This window comes from Mandrillus leucophaeus, unplaced genomic scaffold (genome assembly GCF_000951045.1).
Source record: "Mandrillus leucophaeus isolate KB7577 unplaced genomic scaffold, Mleu.le_1.0 Scaffold530, whole genome shotgun sequence".
Lineage (NCBI taxonomy): Eukaryota > Metazoa > Chordata > Mammalia > Primates > Cercopithecidae > Mandrillus > Mandrillus leucophaeus.
Genome location: NW_012105698.1, coordinates 1,473,460 through 1,496,784, shown reverse-complemented (window position 1 = coordinate 1,496,784; position 23,325 = coordinate 1,473,460). Strand labels below are relative to the sequence as shown.

The window sequence follows — 23,325 nt, the reverse complement described above, 5'->3', positions numbered from 1 at the left end:
CTGAGGCGGGAGGATCACTTGAGGTCAGGAGTTCAAGACCAGCCTGGCCAACATGGTGAAAACCCGTCTCTACTAAAAGTACAAAATTAGACAGGCATGGTGGCATGTGCCTGTAATCCCAGCTACTCAGGAGGCTGAGACAGAAGAATTGCTTGAACCTGGGAGGTGGAGGTTGTGGTGAGCCAAGATCGCATGATGGCACTCCAGCCTGGGCAACAGAGCAAGACTCCATATCTAAATAAATAAAAAGTAGTGGGGAGGAAATTTTCCTTTTTTTTTTTTTTTTAAGCTTACTAAAAAAAAAAATCCAAGGGCCTAACTTTTCAAAATCAGTTTTATTATATAAATTATGAAAAGCTTTTTGGATTCGGTTTATCTAGTTGAAGGTCAATAATAAGCTTTTCTTTAAAATAATTAGAAATTATTTGTAGGAAATGTATAGAATAAAAATAATCTTTTTTTTTTTTTATGTATTTTTAGTAGAGACGGGGTTTCACTCTGTTAGCCAGGATGGTCTCGATCTCTTGACCTCATGATCCACCTGCCTCAGCCTCCCAAAGTGCTGGGATTACAGGTGTGAGCCACCGCCTCTGGCCGATTATGTTTTTTTTAACTAAATGATTTACAATAGTGAGAAAGTTGACCTTGAGTTATATGTTGAAAGAATAGTATGTAATCTGGCAACAGAAATTGAAATTGAGACAGACTTCAGCACCACTGTTGGTAATAGGCTCTTATTTCAGAGGAAACATGTCAGTTTTTTATTAATGAGTAAAGGATTTCAGCAAAGCTTTAAGAATATCTCATGTTGAGTATCGACATGTAGTTTGAATGATGATTTTATGAAATAACACTTGGGATTTTTTTCTTATTTTGTATCCCCCAAATTGCCTTAAAAACTTGTGTCTTTTGTTTTGGAGGATCCTTTAGCAAACATGCCTTTTGTATGGAGGATCTTTTATGAAAGTATACTATAAATATTTAGATTCTATTAGAATATCACTATTCAAAGATATTTATAAAATTGCAACGTCAGACTCTTTAAAACAAACCTTATTTAAAGATATCCAGGATGCCTAGATTTATCCAAGAAATCTCGTTTCATCATGTTTTGCATTTCTCTTTAAAACAATGACTAATGCCTTGTTATTTGTTATATTGCATACTGACTGACTGTAGTCCTGAAATACAGATCTGTATTACTTTGTATGACTGTGTAACATTCCATTTTTCTTTAACCAGCTCCCAATGAGACACAAAGATTATTTCTAGCTTTTTGCTCGTTTAATCAGTGCTTTAGCGCTCTCCCGTGTATGACTGTAGATGTATAAAATTCTAAATAAAATGACATGAAATGAAATTCTGCATTTTATCAGTAGAATTGTTCATTTTTTAAATTTTTTTATTTTTTTAACTTTTAAGTTCAGGGGTGCATGTGCAGGTTTGTTACAGGTAAACTTGTGTCATGGGGGTTTGTTGTACAGATGATTTTGTCACCCAGATACTAAGCGTAGTACCCATTAGTTATTCTTGCTGATCCTCTCCCTTATGGTAGGCCACAGTACCTGTTGTTCCTCTCTATGTGTCCGTGTGTTCTCCTCATTTAGCTCCTACTTATAAGTGAGAACATGCAGTATTTGGTTTTCTATTCCTGCTTTAGTTTGCTAAGGATAATGGCCTCCAGCTCCTGTTTTTCATTTCTAAACTATTAAAAAATCTATCTGCGACCGGCACAGTGGCTCACGCCTATAATCCCAGCACTTTGGGAGGCTGAATTTGGGAGGCTGAACTCCCTCTTTGAATTCTCAGCTTGGGGAGGAAGCTTCAGGTTTCCTATCGCAGTCTTGCTGCTGGCCTGCCCCTCTGCCTACCTGCCACTCAGGTACCAGCTTCACTCAGTCCCCCAAACTCCCCCCCTTTTTTTTTAATTTAAGGAGGATTCTTGGAACTTTCCCTTGCCTCTTTTGAGACTAGCAGTGTTTCAAATAGTGTTTTTTCCTACACTTTAGCTGTTCTGTAGCAAGAGTCTCTTGGAGCACCTATAGTAGAAGTCAGAATCATTGCTTCGGCAAACCTAGGTCCCTGTGTGCCCATCACTGGTTTCACCCTGACTAAGGAGAGGTCATCTCAGGAAAAGCATTTTTCTAGTTTAACTTTTAAAATGTGATTTTGATGAAATTTGTCATTACTTATAATTATCTGTTACAATTTCAATTTACATTAAACATGCTGCTTTTTTCTTCTTCTTTTTTTTTTTAATAATAAAAAGAGGACCACAGGAACAGTTTTGCTGTCTAGATGCTTGAGTTTGCTTGGTCACTTTTAGAGTATGTCATTTCTTTGGTATTTACAGATGGTTCTGGTAGCCTAAAGTATTCATTTAAGGCTGGAAATGACCTGAGCATATCCTACATTGTTACATGCAATCTCAGTTATGTCACCAAAGGCAGTGACTTTTCTGGTGGATAACAAACAGCAATTTCAACACTTTGGAAGCTTCACTGAAAGATTTTTTTCTAACAGTGTAGAGGATAAGAATTTGCAGTACTATTGCCAGTTTATTATAGAGAATACAACTCTGGAACAGCCAAATGGAAGCAATGCTTAGGGCACAGTATGCGGGGAGGGCAAGGAGCTACCATGCCCTCTCTGGTCAGACAACCACCCCGGTACCTCAGTGTGTTCACCAACCTGGAAGCTGCTTAACTCATTCTTTAAGACGCTATAAATCCTTGTCTATATATACTAGTATTTTAAGAATGTGTAATATAATAACAATAGTCTTTGGTCCATTAAAAATCTTAGCTTTTCTTATTGCAGTGGTAACCCTTAGAGCACTCTTGGTAATGTATCTTAAACAGGTTCTTCATTGACTAACTACAGATTTTAGAATTGCAGCTTATTCTTTAAAAATATGCTTTGATTTTTTTCAGGATCATAATTTCAGTAACATTTCCAGTTTTGCTTTGTTGGAGAGCTTAAAATTAATCATGGGATGGACATTTTATGCAAATTTTATGGTATAGTAAAGAAATGAAGGGAAATTTTAGAGAGCGTTTAATTCTTGATATCACTGACACTTGTAAAATTATTTCCTGTCAAACACGTATTGAAACACAGTTTATGTTGGCAAATATTGTGATTGATTTTATATTAGTTTAAATCTGTATTACATTAAAGCCTAGGAACTTACTAAAAAATGTAGGCTATGTGATAAGTTTTTCTGAGCCATTTATGGATTGGGCTTTGAAGATGCGAGTTTGTTAAACCATTGGGAATTAAAGATTCCAGTTGAACATCTCAAGTTTCTGAAACAATACATTTTCTCAGACTTTGTGGAATTGTTCTGTGTCATTTACACTTGCTTGGTTGAGGAGGGCCAGCAATGAGGTATTTTTTATTTTATATTTGTTTTTGCAGGGATCTTAGCAACATCAATTGTGAAGAGCTTGGTCCATTGCCTCCTGGATGGGAGATCCGTAATACGGCAACAGGCAGAGTTTATTTCGTTGACCATAACAACAGAACAACACAATTTACAGATCCTCGGCTCTCTGCTAACTTGCATTTAGTTTTAAAGTAAGTTTTTGAAACAATACATGTTAAAATGGGAAGATCAAACAGATAGATGCTTTCAATAATAAATGTGAGGCTGGGTGCAGTAGCTCATGCCTTTAATCCCAGTGCTTTGGGAGTCCGAGGCAGCAGGACCACTTGAGGCCAGGGGTTTGAGACTAGCCTGGTCAACATAGTGAGACCTCGTCTCTATTAAAAAAAAAAAAAAAAGTTTTTTAAATTAAAAAATTAGCTGGATGTGGTGGTACATGCCTGCAGTCCTAGCTATTTGGGAAACTGAGGCAGGAGAATCTCCTGAGCCCAGGAGTTTGAGGCTGCAGTGAACTATGATCACACCACTCCAACTCCAGCCTGGGTGACAGATGGAGACCCTGTCTCTTTAAAAAAAAAAAGAAAGAAAGAACATCTTCTTTCATCAATTGTAAATTACTTTTGTTGAGCAAAATTTATGTAAGAGTGTGACAAGGTTTACTCTGATATGAGTATTTTAAACCTACTATGCTTTTAAGTAGGAACCTATCTTGGAATGTTAGGAAAAGGGTTATCAGAGGTGCTCAAGGTGGTCTTTTACAGAGGCAGTATCTTGACAGCAGAAGTAGGGGTTGAACAGGCTAATTCTGTGTTGCCATTGTAAAACAAAATTATTAATAATTTATATTAATGGCTAACACTTCAGTAGCACTTATTGTGTGTCAAGCATTGTTTTTTATACTTTACATGTGTTAGTAAGGCCAGGCATGTCGATCATGTTGTAATCCCGGCACTTTGAGAGGCTGAGGTTGGAGGATCACTTGAGCCTAGGAGTTGAAGACCAACCTGGGCAACATAGTGAGTCCTCTTCTTTCAAAAGAAAATTTAAAAATTAGCTGGTCATGATGGTGCGCACCTGTGGTCCCAGCTACTCAGGACACCTAGATGGGAGGATCTCTTGAGCTCAGGAGAGGTCATGGCTGCAGTGAGCTGTGATTGCGCCAGTCATTCCAGCTTGGGCAACAGAGTGAGACTCTGTCTTTAAAAAGGAAACAAACAAACAAACAAACTCCACAAATTAGTAATTTCATCCTCAGAAAAACTCCGTGAGTTAGCTACTGCCATTTTTACAGATGAGGAAACTGAGGCATAGAGGTTACATGACTACATATGTTGCCAGTGGTGAAGTCTGGGGTCAAACCCAGATGCTCTGGCTTCAGCTGCCTGTGAGGCACTCTCCTGAACATTGTGTGTGTATTTGCATCCTTTGCTTTTCTTTTCTCTCTAGCTGCCTCATTTCTTCTAATTCTGTTTATTAGCATTGCCTTCTGAAGAATGGGGGCAAGAGGAGGAAAAGAGAGAAGAGGAAACTTCATTACTAAGCAAAGTAGCAAAGTGTCTTTTTTAATGCTTCTGGCAAAAACACTGAGAGTGGTATAGCAACAAGGATTTTAGGCTAAGAATACTTCATTTTAGCTTCTCTAAATGAATGGTGACGTTCGTTACCTGCTTGGTCTTCCTCATTCACCTTTTGTAAAGTTCTTATTATGTGTGTTAAAATGTTAAAAACACAACAAAACAATAATATTCTTTAAAATGACTTCGAAAATGTCCTTGTTTCATTAATTTTTGGAGTTAGGTTAATAAAGCAAAAAATTTAAATGAGAACTGGCTACCAATTTTTTCAGGATAATAGGAGAAAACATTTAAAATATGTATATCTTTGGTTCCTCCTTTGAAATATGTATAATTATCCTGGCAGTCTCATTATGTCAGTAGATCTTACCTTACTGTAGATAGAAGATTCTAAAACCTTGCTTACAAATGAAGGTCGCAGGTATTTGAAAGCCCTAATGTAAAAGTATCTGAAGAAATAGAGAAGTATGCACTGTTTTTGTGCATTAGGATCTATATAGCCTAGAGAGCAAAGTAAGTGTCATCTGCAATCCACCCTTTGAGTAACACTGCTCTAGGGTGCTTGCCTGGTGGTGGAATTGCTATGTCATAGAATATTTCTGTCTTCAACGTTAATATATGAAGGCAACTTTTCTAAAGTGGCTATGCCAGTTTAGTCTTTTACCAGCAATATGTGAGTTCCTGTTGCTGCAGAAGCTTGCTGGTACTTACTGTTGTTGGACTTCGAAATTTTTGCCGTTCTGATGATGTTTAATGGTTTCCCATTGTAACTTTAACTTGAATTTGCCTAATTGCTGATGAGGTTGCGCACCTTTTTATAGGTTTATTGACTATTTGGATTTCCTGTTTTTGTGAAGGTCCTCTTCACAATTTTTTGCCATTGTCTGTTGAGCTTGAACAGTTTTTCTTTGGCCTATTGACCAGCTGCATCAACTGTTTTGTGAATTTGTATCTTTTTGCCCATTTTTCTAATGTAATCTTTATCTTTTAAAATTTGAACTATAAGTAAATGTTTTTAATACATTTATAGTTTTGTCTTTTACAGTGAAGTCATTAATCCATGTGGACTTTACTTTTGTGTATGGAATTTTTTTTTTTTTTGAGATGGAGTTTCCCTGTTGTCACCCAGACTGGAGTGCGGTGGCATGATCTCAACTCACTGCACCCTCCACGTCCTGAGTTCAAGCAATTCTTCTGCCTCAGCCTCCCAAGTAGCTGGGATTACAGGCACCCACCACCACACCTGGCTAATTTTTGTATTTTTAGTAGATACGAGGTTTCACTGTGTTAGCCAGGCTGGTCTCCAACTCTTGACCTTAAGTGATCCTCCTGCCTCGGCCTCCCAAAGTGCTGGGATTACAGGTGTGAGCCTCCGTGCCTGGCCTAGGTTTTTTTAAAGAGCATATAGGGACAACAAATTGGATTTTGGGGAGATGATAAGGAATAAAAGATGTTGGAGCACTCTGCAGAGGGCTTTTGTTTTACTTTTGTATCATAATTGTTTGTTACCTTTCTGCTTCCCCTACTGGACTTTGAATTCCTTAAGAAGACCCGTATCCCATTTATTTTTGCTGCTTTAGTATGTAACGTATCCAAAGTACTTGACAAATATACAATGATAATGAAGAGCCAGTATGGCTCTCTCAGAGGCCCAGGAAAGCTCCAAGAGATGGTTGTGCTTTATTTACCTCCTGCCTCCAGGATCATCCCTTTAGGTCAAGCTTGTCCAACCCACGGCCCTTAGGCTGGGTCCAGGACGGCTTTCAATGCAGCCCAACACAAACTGATAAACCTTCTTAAAAACCATTATGTGGGCTGGGTGTGGTGGCTCAACGCCTGTAATCCCAGCACTTTGGTAGGCTGAGGCAGGCGGATTGCCTAAGGTCAGGAGTTCGAGACCAGCCTGGCCAACATGGTGAAACCGCATCTCTACTAAAAATACAAAAATTAGGCCAGGCGCAGTGACCCACGCCTGTAATCCCAGCACTTTGGGAGTCTGAGGCGGGTGGATCACAAGGTCAGGAGATCGAGACCACCCTGGCTAACACAGTGAAACCGCATCTCTACTAAAAATACAAAAAATTAGCCGGGTGCGGTGGTGGGCGCCTGTAGTCCCAGCTACTCAGGAGGCTGAGGCAGGAGAATGGCGTGAACCTGGGAGGCGGAGCTTGCAGTGAGCCGAGATCGCGCCACTGCACTCCAGCCTGGGCAACAGAGCGAGACTCCGTCTCAAAAAAAAAAAAAAAAAGATTCATAAGGTGCTAATTTTAAATTCTAACTGTTAATTTATTAATCTTTACATATCAGGATATGTTAGAACATTTTTTCTATTAATGTTTTATTTCTATTTTTTAAACATTTTTAAATTTGGGGGTTTTTGTTTAAATGAGTGTTAACGGAGTTTTGAATCTAGGTCTCTGAGCCATCAAATATATTATTACCTCATTTGGTAGATCTATTATAGTTTTTATTGTTCTTCTCTCTTGGAAATTTTTTGGCAAAAATGTCATTAGAATATAGATTATTGTTATTAGGCTAATTCTGAAGTGATGAAATTAGTTTAACCCTTATTTTGGATTTTAGGGTGCTATGATGTTTGGATTATATTGTTATATAACCTAAAATATTTTTAGATGACTTTTTTTAGCTAGTTTTTTGTTTTGTTTTGTTTTGTTTTGTTTTTACTGTTTCAGCATTTAGGAAATGAGAAAGGCAGTACTGCATTATAATCAGGAGGAACTGGGCACAGTTGCTCACGCCTGTAATCCCAGTGCTTTGGGAGGCTGGGTAGGAGGATCCTTTGAGCCCAAGAGTTGGAAGTTACAGTGAGCTATGATCGTGACACTGCACTTCACTTCATCCTAGGCAACAGATTGTGACCCTGCTTATCTGAGCCAGATAAAAATGTTGTGGGACAAATCGTGTTTTAGAGAGGAACGTGGTATTTAAGCTAAGAAGAATTGACAATTAATATTTTAGGAGGAAGCAACAAAAGAAGTTACCTCTTCGAAGTGTATCCTGGTCCTATTATATATAAATGTACGTTTTTAGGATATCTGGTTTGACTTAAAGCCTTTCTTATACAGACGCATTAATTTTCCTTAGCCCCTTTTTTTTACAAATCCCTCCTGCAATATTACTGCCATTATTCTCTTCCAAGGGGGTCATTTTACATGTTCTAAAGATTGGGTAGTTTCTGTGAAACCTCAGTATCTAATCTGTCAGTGACAGGATACAGTGTTGTTAAACTATTGCAAAACATTGTCATTGGAGTTTAGTAAGTAACTTTGCCAAGGAAGCATATTCTTCTTAGAAAGCATTTTAGTCCGTTTTTTTTTTTTCATTTCCTTTGCTTGAAAAGCATGTTTTTCTAACTCAGTAACTGCCTTAATAGTAGCTATAGTAACTGACATTTTTTTTTGCACTACCATGCTCTGAGTGCCCATGTCATCTGCATTGCAATCCTGGGCTACTTCCTTCTCACCAGTGAGAAAAATGGAGTGTCAAGCAGTTATAAAACTTGTCCAGAGGTGCATAAAAGGTGCTGGAGCTGGAATTTGAACCACCCAGTGTGACTATGGAGGGTTTTTTTTTTCCCTTCCTATTTTGATTCCTGTAACACTAATTACTTATTTCCCTTCCTTTGACTGGCATTGCATGAAGATATTCTGCCCTATACCCTTAAAGGAAGCTTTTCTTTTTAAAGAAAAAGATGGCTTATGGGCAAGGGGATTACAATTTGAGTCTTTTCCCTGCTTATCAGATTTACTTGATTTCAAGAAAATCATTTGCTTGTTTGATAAAGTCTTTAGACATTGGCAGAGGCCCAAAAGGATAGCAGACCAGCACCCCCACTGTTTCCTGGCCTGCACTCTCGCATCAGCCCTTACAGAACTGTCCCTTGCACCCTAGTACACCTGAAGAGACAGGCTGCTTTATTGAGTAGTTAAATTTTTTTTTCCTGAGTGCATCAGGAACAATAGTTCCAGGCTAGCTGCCCTCATCCCAAAAGGATTTTCTTCTGTGTCAGTTTTATCCTTCAGCTCTAAGCCACTTTTCCATTTGCATGGCTTAGTCTTTCACAGGAGGCCTTGTGAAGAGGCTTGATGTCCACTGGATTTTTGAAAACCAGCCTCATTGAAATATATTGACATACAATAAACTGAATATTTAAAGTGTACAGTTTAAGTTTTGACATACACCATGAAACCATGACCACAGTGAAGATGGTGAACATATTCACCACCCCCAAAAGTTTTCTCTTGCCCTTTTGTGATTCCTTTTTCTGTCCTTCCCTGTGGGACTTCCACCCTGTGTTAGTTTCCCAGGGCTGCTGTAACAAAATACCATGAACTGGGTGGCTTAAAATGACAGAAATTCATTCTCTCACAATTCTGGAGGCAGAACTACAGGGTAAGGGGCTGACTCTGTAGTAAGTGATAATGAGTTCCTTCCGGAGGCTTTGAGAGAGAATCTATTCCATGCCTCTCTCCTAACTTCCAGTGGTTTCTGGAAACTTTGGTGTTACTTGGCTTATAGACAAATTGCTCCAATCTTTGTTTTCTGTCTTCCCATAGTCTTCTTTCCTGTATGTATGTATCCTAATTTCCCTCTTCTTATATAAAGGCATCAGTTTTTGGATTTAAGGCCATCCTAATCCAGTATGATCTTATCTTACCTTGATTATATCTGCAGAGACCTTATTTCCAAATAAGGTCAAATCCACAGGTTGACCAGATGTTGAGACTTCAGCATATCTTTTTAGGAGACACACAGCTCAACCCATAACACCCCATCTCCAGCCAACTACTGCCCTGCTTTCTGTCAGTGTATTAGTTTGCATTTTCTAGATAAATGGAATCGTGCAGTATGATTTCTTTTACTCACACAATCTTGAGATTCATCGCTGTCGTTGCATATATAGTTCATTTCTTTTTATTGGTGCTGGTATTCCATTGTATGGGTATTCCACAGTTTATTCATTTCTCATCTGATGGACATTTGGGTTGTTTTCCAGTGTTTCACTTTGACAGATAAAAGTATTATGAACACGTATGTGCAAGTCTTTGTGTGGACATATGCTGTCATTTCTCTTGGTTAAATAAATAACCTAGGAGTAGAATGGCTTCTTTGGTGGAATCTTTTGCCATGTCCCCAGCCCTCCCAAATCGAGCAGCTCAGATTTTTGTTGAGTTTTGAGTTTCTTTAGATATTTACATATCAGATATGTGCTTCCAAAAGTCTTCTCCTAGTCTGTGACTTGACTAGTCTTTTAGTTTTCCTAAACAGTGTCTTTTGAAGAGCAGCAATTTTCTTTAAGCCAGGGGTGGTGTTGTGTGCCTGTAGTTCTGGCTACCAGGAGGCTGAGACAGGAGGATCACTTGAGCCAGGAGTTCAGGGCCAGCCTAGGCAATATAGCAAGACCCTGCCTCTTTAAAAAAAAAAATTAAAAATGGATGTTCTGTTTATCCATTTGTTCTTTCATGGATTGTGCTTTTGGTGTTATCTCTAAGAAATCATTAATTGACTAATGTATGTCATAATAAATTTTCTCCTGTGTTTAGAAGTTTTATGGCTTTAGATTTTACATTGATGTCTGCAATCCATTTTGAGTTACTTTTTGTATCTGATGTGAAATATACCCAAGTTCATTTTAAAAAATAAGATTATACAGTTTATGGAATGCATTTATGTACATAATCTATTTTGCTTTTGTGTGTATATTTAAAAAATCTTTATTATAGTATTTGTAACGGTAGGTAATATTGACTTGGCATTTTTAACAAAGCTATATTTTCTCTGTATGGTCATATGTTTTAGGTATAATATTTGGCCTGGTGTATAAAAAAGAAGGGATCCCTGCCAAGTTGCCATTCAGACTCCTGTTTGGCTCTTCCGGAAAGACAGCTTCTAGATAACAAGCCGTGTTTGGCACATGCCTGAGTTTTAAAGTGGGTGATGGTTAACTCTGTAGGGGAAAATGGAAGCTATATTGGAAAAATTTGTCTTCAGAAGCTATATAAAGCTTTATGGATAAAATTCCATTATCCAATTCTATCAGTTTATGTGGACTATGAGAAATAAACTTTGTAGCTGGTTTATTGCTGCCAAAAAATGTCAAGCCAAGTATATGTTCTACTAAGGCTTGGAAAATGATATAGCTAGACTTGCTTTATAATATGATGGTATTTTAAATCTATAATTGCAATGTTTAAAATTTGAAATACTTTAATAATAACATCTGTGTTTACTTCTAGTCGGCAGAACCAATTGAAAGACCAACAGCAACAGCAAGTGGTATCGTTATGTCCTGATGACACAGAATGCCTGACAGTCCCAAGGTACAAGCGAGACCTGGTTCAGAAACTAAAAATTTTGCGGCAAGAACTTTCCCAGCAACAGCCTCAGGCAGGTCACTGCCGCATCGAGGTTTCCAGGGAAGAGATTTTTGAGGTAAATTTACAGCCTTATTTTGTTTTATTATTTTTTTTTCCAGAAACCCATTGTTTGCTAATACAAACTTTATTTTAAATTAGAGAGAAATTGGGCGCAGTGGCTCACGCCTGTAATCCCAGCACTTTGGGAGGCCGAGTTGGGTGGATCACCTGAATTTGCGAGTTTGAGACCAGCCTGACATGGAGAAACCCTGTCTCTTAGCTGGGTATGGTGGCACATGCCTATAATCCCAGCTACTCGGGAGGCTGAGGCAGGAGAACTGGTTGAACCTGGGAGGCAGAGGTTGTGGTGAGCCGAGATTATACCATTGTACTCCAGCCTGGGCAATGAGAATGAAACTCCGTCTCAAAAAAAAAAAAAAAATAGAAATTAAATTTATTTTATGCTCTTTTCCAAGAATACTGAGAGTACCCCTTCCCTTCCCTTCCCTTCCCTTCCCTCCCTTTTCCTCCCTTTTCCTCCCCTCTCTCTCTCTCTCTCTCTTTCTCTCATTTCTCTTTCTCTTTTTGAGACAGAGTCTGTTGCCAGGCTGGAGTGCAATGGCACAATCTCAGCTCACTGCAGCTTCCACCTCCCAGGTTCAAGCGATTCTCCTGCCTCAGCCTCCTGAGTAGCTGGGACTACAGGCACATGCTTACTGTGCCCAGCTAATGTTTGTATTTTTAGTAGAGATGGGGTTTCACCGTGTTGGTCAGGATGGTCTCGATCTGTTGAGCTCGCAATCTGCCCGCCTCAGCCTCCCAAAGTGCTGGGATTACAGGCATGAGCCACTGCGCCAGGCCGCCTCTTTTTCTTTTTTCAAAAGAGACAAGGTCTTGCTCTGTCACCCAGGCTGGAGTGCAGTGGCATGATCATAGTTCACTGTAGCCTTGAACTCCTGGGCTCAAGCAGTCCTCCCACCTTAGCCTCCCAAGTAGCTAGGACTACAGGCGCGTGCCACCATGCCCAGCTATTTAAGAAAATTTTTTTGTGTGCAGACAGTTTCACTATATTGCCCAGGCTGGTCTAGAATTCCTAGCCTCAGGTGATCCTCCTGCCTCAGCCTCCCACAGTGTTGGGATTACAGGTATGAGCTACTGCACCTGGCCAAATTTCACCTTATTTAGACTTGAGTGGATTGGCAGGGAGAGATTAAGTAATAGGCTAAAAGGACCTAATAGTAATATTGTATTAAAAATTTTTTTTTTTCAGGAATCATATCGACAGGTCATGAAAATGAGACCAAAAGATCTCTGGAAGCGATTAATGATAAAATTTCGTGGAGAAGAAGGCCTTGACTATGGAGGGGTTGCCAGGTAAGGACTTGCTTGCCAGCTTATGACATATGGATCTTTGTACTTACCAATTTAAGATACTTCCTGTGGTGTAACTTTCTCATTGACATTTATTTTTTGGTATTATATTCCCTAATGTTTGTATTACTGAGGATATCCTAACAGATATATTCATAATGAGGTTAGGGTAGTACTGCTACCGGACAAGTATTTTACAACTCCCCAATAGATCATCTGAGTCCAGTGAGACTACAGGCCCTGTGTTTTCTCTATCTCTCTCCTTCAGCATGTTATTGTCTCTGCTTTACATTGTCAGGAACAGTTTTGAGATTTAAATGATATATAACCTGAACTGAATACTAGTTCTCTTTGCTTCCATTGATATGCCTTTTTACCTTGTTAAATGAATGTGTATGCATGCATGTGTTTATACACATGTACGTATCATGATGGTCCTCAGAATGCTTCAGTACAGAAAGTATAATGCTTCTGCTACATTTGTAACTCACAGGTCAAGTCAAATTGATTTTCTTTTTGTTTTTTGGAGACAGGGTCTCTCTCTGTCACCCAGGCTGGAGTGTAGTGGCACGATCTCGGCTCACTGCAACCTCCCCATCCTGGGCTCATGAGATCCTCCCACCTCAGCCTCCTGAATAGCTAGGACTACAGGTACAAGCCACCACACCCGGCTAATTTTTGTGTTTTTTTTGTAGAGATGGGGTTTTGCCATATTGCCCAGTCTGGTCTCGAACTCCTGAGCTCAAGCAATCTGTCTGCCCCAGCCTCCCAAAGTGCTGGGATTACAGGTGTGAGCCACCACACCCAGCCAGTGATTTGTTTCTGATACTATATTTACTACAAGAATTCTTTACTAAGTGTGAAAATTTGTTTTATATAAATACAGGAGAAACACTGTAGCTCTGTATTGAAGTGTTCTAAGGATCATTATGATAATTCTGCTTTCCTTAATCTTAAATCCAACCAAAATTATGTTTTCAATAATTCCTGTTGTTATTTAGCATTACATGTATTTATAGACTTATTTTCATTCGTCACCTCTTAAATTTATGGATGGATAGTTTCTTTAGTGTGGATTTTAAAAAATAATCCCTTCCACATCATACTTAGGACTTGATAGTTTCTGTGGAATTTGTATTACTTACTCATAACTAGAGTGAACGTTTATTGGGAAAACTTCATCGTCATCATCTAGTGGTGGCATCTGAGTACTGTAATTATATGTGTAGATCAATTAAGTAGTTTATTTTATTTAGTTAGTTTTTTAGAGACAAGGTCTCGCTCTGTCACCCAGGCTCCATGGATTGCAGTGGTGTGATCATGGCTCACTGCAGCCTCGAACTCCTAGGTACAAGTGATCTTCCTGCCTCAGCCTCCTAAAGAGCTGGGACTATAGGCACATGCTTCCATGCCTAATAAAAAAAAATTTTTTTTGGCCAAGTACAGTGGCTCATGCTTGTAATCCCAGCACTTTGGGAGGCCGAGGTGGGCAGATCACAAAGTCAAGAGATCGAGACCATCCTGGACAACATGATGAAACCCCATCTCTACTAAAAATTAAAAAAAAAAAAAAAATTAGCTGGGTGTGGTGGCGCACACCTGTAGTCCCAGCTATTTAGGAGGCTGAGGCAGGGGAATCACTTGAACCCACAAGGTAGAGGTTGCAGTGAGCCGAGATTATGCCACTGCACTCCAGCCTGGCGACAGAGCGTGACTCCATCTCAAACTTTTTTTTTTTTTTGGTAGAAACAGCGTCTATGTTGCCCAGGCTGGTCTCAAACTCCTGGCCTCAAGTGATCCTCCTGCTTCAGCCTCCCCAAGTGCTGGAATCACAGGCGTGAGCCACCATGCCTGCCTAGTAGTCAGTTTTTGTTGTTGTTGTTTTTGAGATGGAATCTCACTCTGTCACCAGGCTGGAGTGCAGTGGCGCAGTCTTGGCTCCCTGCAACCTCTGCCTCGCGGGTTCAAGCGATTCTCCAACCTCAGCCTCCCGAGTAGCTGGGACTACAGGCGCGTACAACCACGCCCAGCTAATTTTTGTATTTTTAATAGAGACGGGGTTTCACCATGTTGGTCGTGCTAGTCTCTATCTCCTGACCTCGTGATCTGCCCTCTTTGGCCTCCCAAAGTGCTGGGATTATGGGCATGAGCCACTGCACCCAGCCCAGTTTTTTGTTTTTTAACCTTACTACTGTCAGGGTTTGAGCAGAATAAATGGAATGTGACAGTGATCTGGTTTTTCTGAAATTTATTCCATAGTAGAATCTCAAAGTAGTTGAGTTCTGCTCTTATTTGTGTTCTAAATACTTGGTAAAACAAAACAAAAATTCAGATTTTCTTTTTAAAAAACATACACACACCAAAACCACAAGACACATCAGATGAGTGTTATGTTGGGAAGGCTGCTTATGTGGAGATGTCACTTCTTTTTTTAATCTCTAGAGTAGTTTTTCAAATGTTACATAATGGTAGTAATTTGATTTAGACTCCATCACATAGACTTTGGAAACATTTTCCCTTAACTAGTTTTAATACTATTCTGCATTTGCTCAAAAATATTATTCAATCTGTTTAATCCATAATACCAAAATATATCATTTAAATAACCTTCCCTAGCCGAGGAATGACAATAATTAAGACTAGAACTACATCTCTTAAGTCCTAGACTAGTGAATTTCCAAAGTGAGTAACAAATTATCTTTTATACTTTGAAAAATGTGAAGGATTTAATAAATTCAAGGTGGTAGTACTTTTTATTCCAGGTTTTAAAAACATTGATTTACATTTGAAGTCAAGAAGTGGTATGGAACATACCCAAAGAGTGCAGGTTTGCCCTTGAGTCCATACCTACACCAAATGCCTTCAATCTTTGCCCACTTATATTTTTATCATGGTATGTTTTAGGGTTTATACAGTGAAAGATAATGAAATGGATAATGAAGTGTCCTTACTAATACTACAACAAAATATACCCTTGTCCAAAATGAAGAGTAAATCAATACTATATTATATGTCTGTATAAACTGGTATAAATCTGCCGTGATAGTAGACCAGGATAGTATAGATGATGTGGACTTTTTTTTTTTTTTTTTTTTCCTTTGAGACAGGGTCTCACTCTGTCACCCAGGCTGGGGTGCAGTGGTGTGATCTCAGCCCACTGCAGCCTCGACCTCCGGGGCTCAAGCAGTCCTCCCACTTCTGCCTCCCAAGTAGCTGGGACTGTGGGCATGTGCTATCAACCTGGCTGATTTTTGTATTTTTGGTAGAGATGGGATTTTGTCTTGTTGCCCAGGCCGGTCACAAACTCCTGAGCTCAAGCGAACCACCTGTCTTGGCCTCCCAAAGTCCTGGGATTACAGGTGTGAGCCACCGTCCCCAGCCTCACATGGACATTTTGAAATAAAACCGTATTCTTCCTTTTGTTTTATGTTTATTATGGATTACAAATTTATTTGGCAATTAAAAGTAACAGACCACTGGACTATATCATCTCATGAGTAGCTGAGCTGTTGGATAATACTTTTATACTCTTTGATGCTAAAATACAATAAAATTTCCTAAATTTTGAGTGAGATGTTACTTCAATATAAGAGAGTTTTTATTTGCTATTTGGGCATGGTAGATTTTTCCAATGTGATCTTATATAAATACAGTTAATGCTTTTTTGCCTTTTATTAATTTAAAAAATTATTTGCTAAAATGATGAATTAATGGCATATCTTAATAAAAATGTATACATTAACAAAAAAATTCCTTGGTCATATCTGTTTTCTAGGGAATGGTTGTATCTCTTGTCACATGAAATGCTGAATCCATACTATGGCCTCTTCCAATATTCAAGAGATGATATCTATACATTGCAGATCAATCCTGATTCTGCAGTTAATCCGGTATGATTTGAAGTTATGATGTGAATTGTGACCTGTAATGCTTTTCATGTTTACATATTAATGTAGTTTATTATATAGAAATTATTTGTCCTTGTCTTAGTTGTACCCTTTGACTCAGCAATTCCTCTTCTACAAAATTTTCCCAAGCAGATGATTACAGATACATGCACCAATTTGGAAACAGGGATGTTTATTGTTTATAGTAGCACTCAACTGAGAATAATATAGTTGTCTTCAAGAGTGGGGACTGATTAAATTATGACATGAAGCAGAATCACACAAATGATTAAAGGCATAGGTTCTGGAATTAGAAAGACATGTCGTGGTCTCATCACTTTCTAGCTTTGTGACCTTTCAGGGCAAGTTCATGGACTTAAGCTTCAGTTTTGTCATTGCTAATAAATAAATGTGTACCTCAGAGAGGGGTTATGAGAATTAAATGGGGACTGGCATATTAAGCATTTAGCACAGTGCTGTATGTTATTAACTGTACAACTCTTATCAATTACATTATTAAGCACTCAACAGAAGTCAGCAGTTATTACTAATGTATTGTTCTTATATTGTCTTTCCATAGAAGGGCATACTATACAGCCACTAAAATGATCATGTGGGATAATAGTTAATGATTTGGAAATTTGGTGTTTATGATGTGTTAAGGGAAAAGAAGGTTATCAAATAGTATAATGCAACTTTGGTAAATATATGTGTGTGTGTGCGTGTGTGTGTGTGTGTGTGTGTTTTATTACTTTTAAAAAAGAAACAAAGAGGTTTAAAGACGAACTTAAAAGATTACTTAGTTTTGGCTGGGCCCGGTGGCTCAAGCCTATAATCCCAGCACTTTGGGAGGCCGAGACGGGCAGATCACGAGGTCAGAAGATTGAGACCATCCTGGCTAACACAGTGAAACCCCTTCTCTACTTAAAAAAAAAAAAAAAATACAAAAAAATATTAGCCGGGCATGGTGGCGGGCGCCTGTAGTCCCAGCTACTCGGGAGGCTGAGGCAGGAGAATGGCGTGAACCCGGGAGGCGGAGCTTGCAGTGAGCCGAGATCGCGCCACTGCACTCCAGCCTGGGTGACAGAGCGAGACTCTGTCTCAAAAAAAAAAAAAAGAATTTAAAAATACAAACATCTGACAAAATAATCTGTGACGAAAGACCAAATATATATAAAAGGGTAGAAATGTTAGATTTGTTTCAGGAAATTATTTAGGGAGGATTTTGAGGTGAAGGTTCTTTTTGGAGGGCGCACTGCTGCCCCTGTAGTAACAATAGCCCACATTCATTGAGGGCTTACAGCATGCCAGGTCCAGTTCCATGGGTTTCAAACATCACCTCATTTTACTCCTCATAGAGATGCTTTTTAGATACTGTTATTATCCTCATATTTCCAGATGTGGACAGTTAGTCCTACAGGGGTTAATTTGTCCATACGCCAGTGACTAGCAGAATCATGATTCTAATTCAAGCCTGACACCAAGTCTGTGCTCTTAAATCTATGGTGTTTTGATGTTTAATTTCTGGTTAGGTCAAGGAGGCGGGGAGATTTAGAATTGAAAGATTTTTTTTCATGACAAAGGGCTCAGCACGGAAGTGAGAGAAGGAAGAGAAAAGAATCTGCAAGTAGGTGAATGAAGCTCTGGGACCATAGTTTGAACTTAATTTCTAAAAGATAAAATTTACAGAATGACTGACCCCTGTGAGAAGGGCATATTACCCTGTGTAATATGCTGTTCTGGAGTGATCTAGAGACTCCTGAGCATGCCCTAGAGAAATACTCCCTCCTGACTATGTTGAAGAGTACAAATTTTATGCTTATTCTCAAAAAAATTAATGTTGCTGAAATATTTCATTTTTATTAAAATTTTCCTGGGTAGTTTCTAACTTGAGTATATACACTCTTTTCAATTTCAGGAACATTTATCCTATTTCCACTTTGTTGGACGAATAATGGGAATGGCTGTGTTTCATGGACATTATATTGATGGTGGTTTCACTTTGCCTTTTTATAAGCAATTGCTTGGGAAGTCGATTACTTTGGATGACATGGAGTTAGTAGATCCAGATCTTCATAACAGTTTAGTGTGGATACTGTATGTATTGAGTCTTCTGTCTCTTCATTATAGTTAAACTCTTGAGCTTTTAAAAAAAAAGTTTCAAAACCGATGTACTTAAAAAAAATTACACAGAAAATATTGAGTGGTTGAGTGATAGGATCTCATATGATTTCCCCCTTTCTGTAGCTTCTTTATATATTTCAAATTCCTTAAACTTAGCAAGTGTTACTACTTTAAAAAGAAAAAAAAAAACTAGTATATTCTATTTTTAAAAGTACTTTATATGATTATTCCCTCAATGTGATGTAAATTCTGTTCCAAACCTGCATGTGTTAGAATAGCAAATTCTTGCTGCCATTGCTTTTAATGAAGTGGCGATTGTTGGAACCATACTTTTAGATAAGAACTAATTGTTGAATTTAAGCTAAGAACTGATTCTGTTTTGCAAGAGGTCGTTATTTTTATGAAGATACATTGGAAATGTTTATTTTTTATAAAGTATACAGTGGCTTTCTCAACTAGGGATACACAGGCACTTGGCCCCTTGGAGTACAGTACCGAGTAGGGCTCTTCAGAATGCCAAATATAACTGAAATTGTCCTATATTGGTGGTTCTAGCAAGTCCCAGCTTTGACCAGGGCTCTTTCTCATGACTCAGGAAGTTAAATGTTTCCTGTGTTTATGAAGGTTAAAGCTCTTTGACTTTTCTGTCCAGAAAGAACTAGGTAGTGTGGTAGTTTAAGAGTTCATAAGCTGAATCTGACCTCACATTTGTCATATTATAAAATGATCTTAGTTTTATCTCACCAGTTAATACATCTATAGGGTCTGTATTTTAGGTTTCCCAGTTACCTATCTCTTCCTCTTTCCTTTCCAGTGAGAATGATATTACAGGTGTTTTGGACCATACCTTCTGTGTTGAACATAATGCATATGGTGAAATTATTCAGCATGAACTTAAACCAAATGGCAAAAGTATCCCTGTTAATGAAGAAAATAAAAAAGAATATGTCAGGTAAACACTCCTGTGTTCTCAAGGCTGAATTTTTTTTAAATGTTCTAGGATGTTAGTATGAACAAACTTAAATATTTTGATAGTATTACTTAGTGTTACAAAATCTGCTTCAGCAGAATTTAGTGGCTTATTAAGAACAGCCATTTTATTATTTCTCACAATTCCAAGGGTCAGGAAATTGGGCAAAAGAACAACATGGATGACACACTGCTGTTCCACAAGATGTCAGCTAGGCCTGCAACACCAAGATGGCCTCTTCACTCATAACTAGTATAACTCAAATGGCCGAGGGCTAGCTGGCATGGCTGTCGACTGGGGTCACTGGCTGGGTCCTAGTTCTCATTGTTGGCTGAGTTCCTTGGTTCTCCCTCTGTGATATCAAAGGCCATTCCCTCTCTCCATGACCACTTCCTCTCCCCATAGCCACTCTTTCTCCCTGAAAAGTTTGTCCCTTCATTGTAATGAAGGTTAATCATGTTACCCACTGTATTGATAGACTTCTTATGGGGTGGCCAGCTTTCCAAAGCTCAAAAGCAGAAGCTGCTAGATCTTTTTAAGGCCTAAGCCTGCTCCTGGCCAACATGACTTCTGCTTTCTACTTCTGGTTAAACTGAGACAGCCAGCCCAGTTTCATCATGGAAGAGGAGCTGTACAAAGGCGTGAATACCAGGAGATGTGGGCAATGGGGCCATGTGTGGTGTAGCTATCACAGGTGGCAATTCAGAAGGGCTTTTGTGCTGTATATTACTAACATTTAGCCTGTTTATAAACGAGCACATTGTGAGTTTAGGGATAAATGTAAATAAATGTTTTTCAGATTTCATAAAGTAAATTTGAGGAATTTTTATGTATTGGGCTAATTTGGCTTATGAGAAATAAAAAGTCTACCAAACAAAACTGTGGTAATCAGCTTTGGAAGTTTGAACTTGAACTTTACTGTATGTACACAGAAACTTGCATGCTATACTTTTTTTGTATAGATCATGTTCTCAAATCTTACTTACATTGTTCCTAGTTTAAAAATGAGGTCCACTTGATTGGAGTGAACACTGGCATAGCTTTTCTGGAAAGCGGTTTGATACCAGCAGTACGTGCCCTTTAGCAGCTCTGTGTTTAGGACTCTTCTGCAGAAACACACATGTAATTGAAGAAGTACAGGAAAGGATGGTCAATTAAATACTACTTGTAAAAATTATACTACTAAAATCTTTTTAGAGAAGAATGATTATATTATACATTCAACAGAATATTATGTGGATATTTAAAAGAAAGACTGCATAAGCTGTCAAATTTTAAAACTAAATCTTACAAGAATTATGTAGGAACAAAGTCTATGTTTTTTTTGTTGTTTTGTTTTTTGTTTTCTTTTGTTTCTCTTTGAGACAGAGTCTCACTCTGTTGCCCAGGCTGGAGTACAGTGGCACAATCTTGGCTCACTACAACCTCTGCCTCCCAGGTTCAAGTGATTCTCCTGCCTCAGCCTCCCGAGTAGCTGGGAGTACAGGTGCGCACCACCACACCCGGCGAATTTTTGTATTATTGGCAGAGATGGGGTTTCACCATATTGACCATGCTGTTCTCAAACTCCTGACCTCATGATCTGCTTGCCTTGGCCTCCCAAAGTGTTGGGATTACAGCGTGAGCCACCGTGCCTGGCTGTTTTTTTTTTTTATAATTATACTGAAGATGTTCAGGAGGCTGCAGTCAAATAAAGTTTTTGCCTAGGATGAGGGAGTGGAGGTGATGGGACTGGAAATAGGGAGGAGAAAGAGGGTAAAAGAATGGACTTTCGTATTTTACTGTCTCCATAGTTAATGTTTGTTTTTTTGTTACATACATAAAAAGTATGTATTACATTTCTACTTTAAAAAATGAAAGAACAGGCTGGGTGTGGTGGCTCATGCCTGTAATCCCAGCATTTTGGGAGGCCAGAGTGGGTGGATCACCTGAGGTCAAGAGTTTGAGACCAGCCTAGCTAACATGGTGAAACCTTGTCTCTACTAAAAATACAAAAATTAGCCAAGTGTGTTGGCAGGCACCTGTAATCCTAGCTGCTTTGAAGGCTGAGGCAGGAGAACCACTTGAACCTGGGAGGTGGAGGTTGCAGTGAGCTGAGATCACACCACTGCACTCCAGCCTGGGCGACACAGCGAAACTCTATCTAATATAAATTTAAAATAATAAAAAAAGAAAGAACAAATGAGAATTTCCTAAGTCTTAGCAGTATCTCCTTTTCAAGACCTCGTGTGTCCTACTCAGTCCCTGGATCCCACTCTCCAGGGTTCAGTCGTGTTTACAGCACACGGTACTAATCTCTTGCCAGCTACAGTTTTGAGATTAAAAATTACAAAGAAAAATTTTTACAGTTGTACAGTTTTTCTGTCCCCTTAGCCCAGCAAACAAAAATATGGTCCTCCAAAGGATGTATTGTTAAGTAACTTATTTCTTGAAGTGGAGAACCATTTCTCCAAATTTGGAAATGTTAACAAATTTGACAGATGAGTAAGTTCTGTGATGTGTGAGATGGAGAGGTCTTCTTGGGTAGGTAGATAAATAAAAGCAATTCACTTATAAATCATACAGTCACACAGTAGATGTAGTTTAGTGCATTTTTTATTGGTAAAATTACATCTTCCAGAATTTTTATATCCTCTAGAGAACAATGATTATTTAATCAAAAAGCACTTGCTATTGGCTTTTACTGTTTCTTCTCATTTTTGGTTTGAGGATTATCTACCTCCTCTTCTCCCACAGACCTCCCTCAAATAGAAACAAAACACCCAACACATTCAAATTACATTTACAAGTAAAATCAGAAAAAATAGTCATTTTTGAGTGAAAGAGCTCTTTATTCTAGTTATTGGCATGTATGCTGTAAGTTTAGAAAGAAATTTCATCAAGACTCAAGTAGACGTCCTGTTTCCTGGGAGCTTCTCTGATTCGAAGGGTTGCTCTGCTGATGCTGCTGCTGTTAGTAGAAGTTTACCACTTTTCATCAACACTGAACTGTGTCACACCTCAGGGATCATTTATCCCCGTTAGTCTGAGATTTATTTTTAGACTTTAGGCTAAATTGTTAATGTTAGATGCTTGTAAAATGCAATGTTGCTAAAGTAGAGATTTATAATAATTACCAGATCTGAAAATATATGTGATTATACACAATCCTGCCTAATGTTTACAGGCTCTATGTGAACTGGAGATTTTTACGAGGCATTGAGGCTCAATTCCTGGCTCTGCAGAAAGGATTTAATGAAGTAATTCCACAACATTTGCTGAAGACATTTGATGAGAAGGAGTTAGAGGTTAGTGCATTAGTATTATAACATCACTAGTATAACAAGAAAGGATTGGGAATTATTTTGTTACTTAATTTTATAGGAAAGTCATATTTCTGGTACTTTCTAAGTTTCATGGTTCTATGCTTGAGAATTCTTATTCACAGGAAAAGTCTTTCATGCTTTTGAAGGCCTTTCATCCTTTGGAATTTCTGTGAGTGAACAATCTCTCTCTCTCTCTCTCTCTCTTATTTTTTCTGAGACAGGGTCTCACTCCGTCACCCAGGCTGGGGTGCAGTGGTGCAGTCATGGCTCACTGCAGCCTTGGCCTCGTGGGCTCAAATGATCCTTCCACCTCAGCCCCCCAAGTAGCT

General features: G+C 38.7%; 1 protein-coding gene across 1 annotated transcript in view; it reads left to right on the top strand.

Moving 5' to 3' along the window:
• The window catches only part of SMURF2 (SMAD specific E3 ubiquitin protein ligase 2), a gene marked incomplete at its 5' end in the record, with an annotated part of 50,834 nt that overhangs the window by 18,510 nt on the left and 8,999 nt on the right, over window positions 1-23,325 (top strand). The window contains 7 exons of the mRNA XM_011997129.1: window positions 3,421-3,579; window positions 11,220-11,415; window positions 12,610-12,713; window positions 16,486-16,600; window positions 18,516-18,694; window positions 19,536-19,673; window positions 22,858-22,978. Coding sequence (XP_011852519.1) covers window positions 3,421-3,579; window positions 11,220-11,415; window positions 12,610-12,713; window positions 16,486-16,600; window positions 18,516-18,694; window positions 19,536-19,673; window positions 22,858-22,978 — 1,012 coding nt within the window. The remainder of the gene's footprint in view (window positions 1-3,420; window positions 3,580-11,219; window positions 11,416-12,609; window positions 12,714-16,485; window positions 16,601-18,515; window positions 18,695-19,535; window positions 19,674-22,857; window positions 22,979-23,325) is intronic.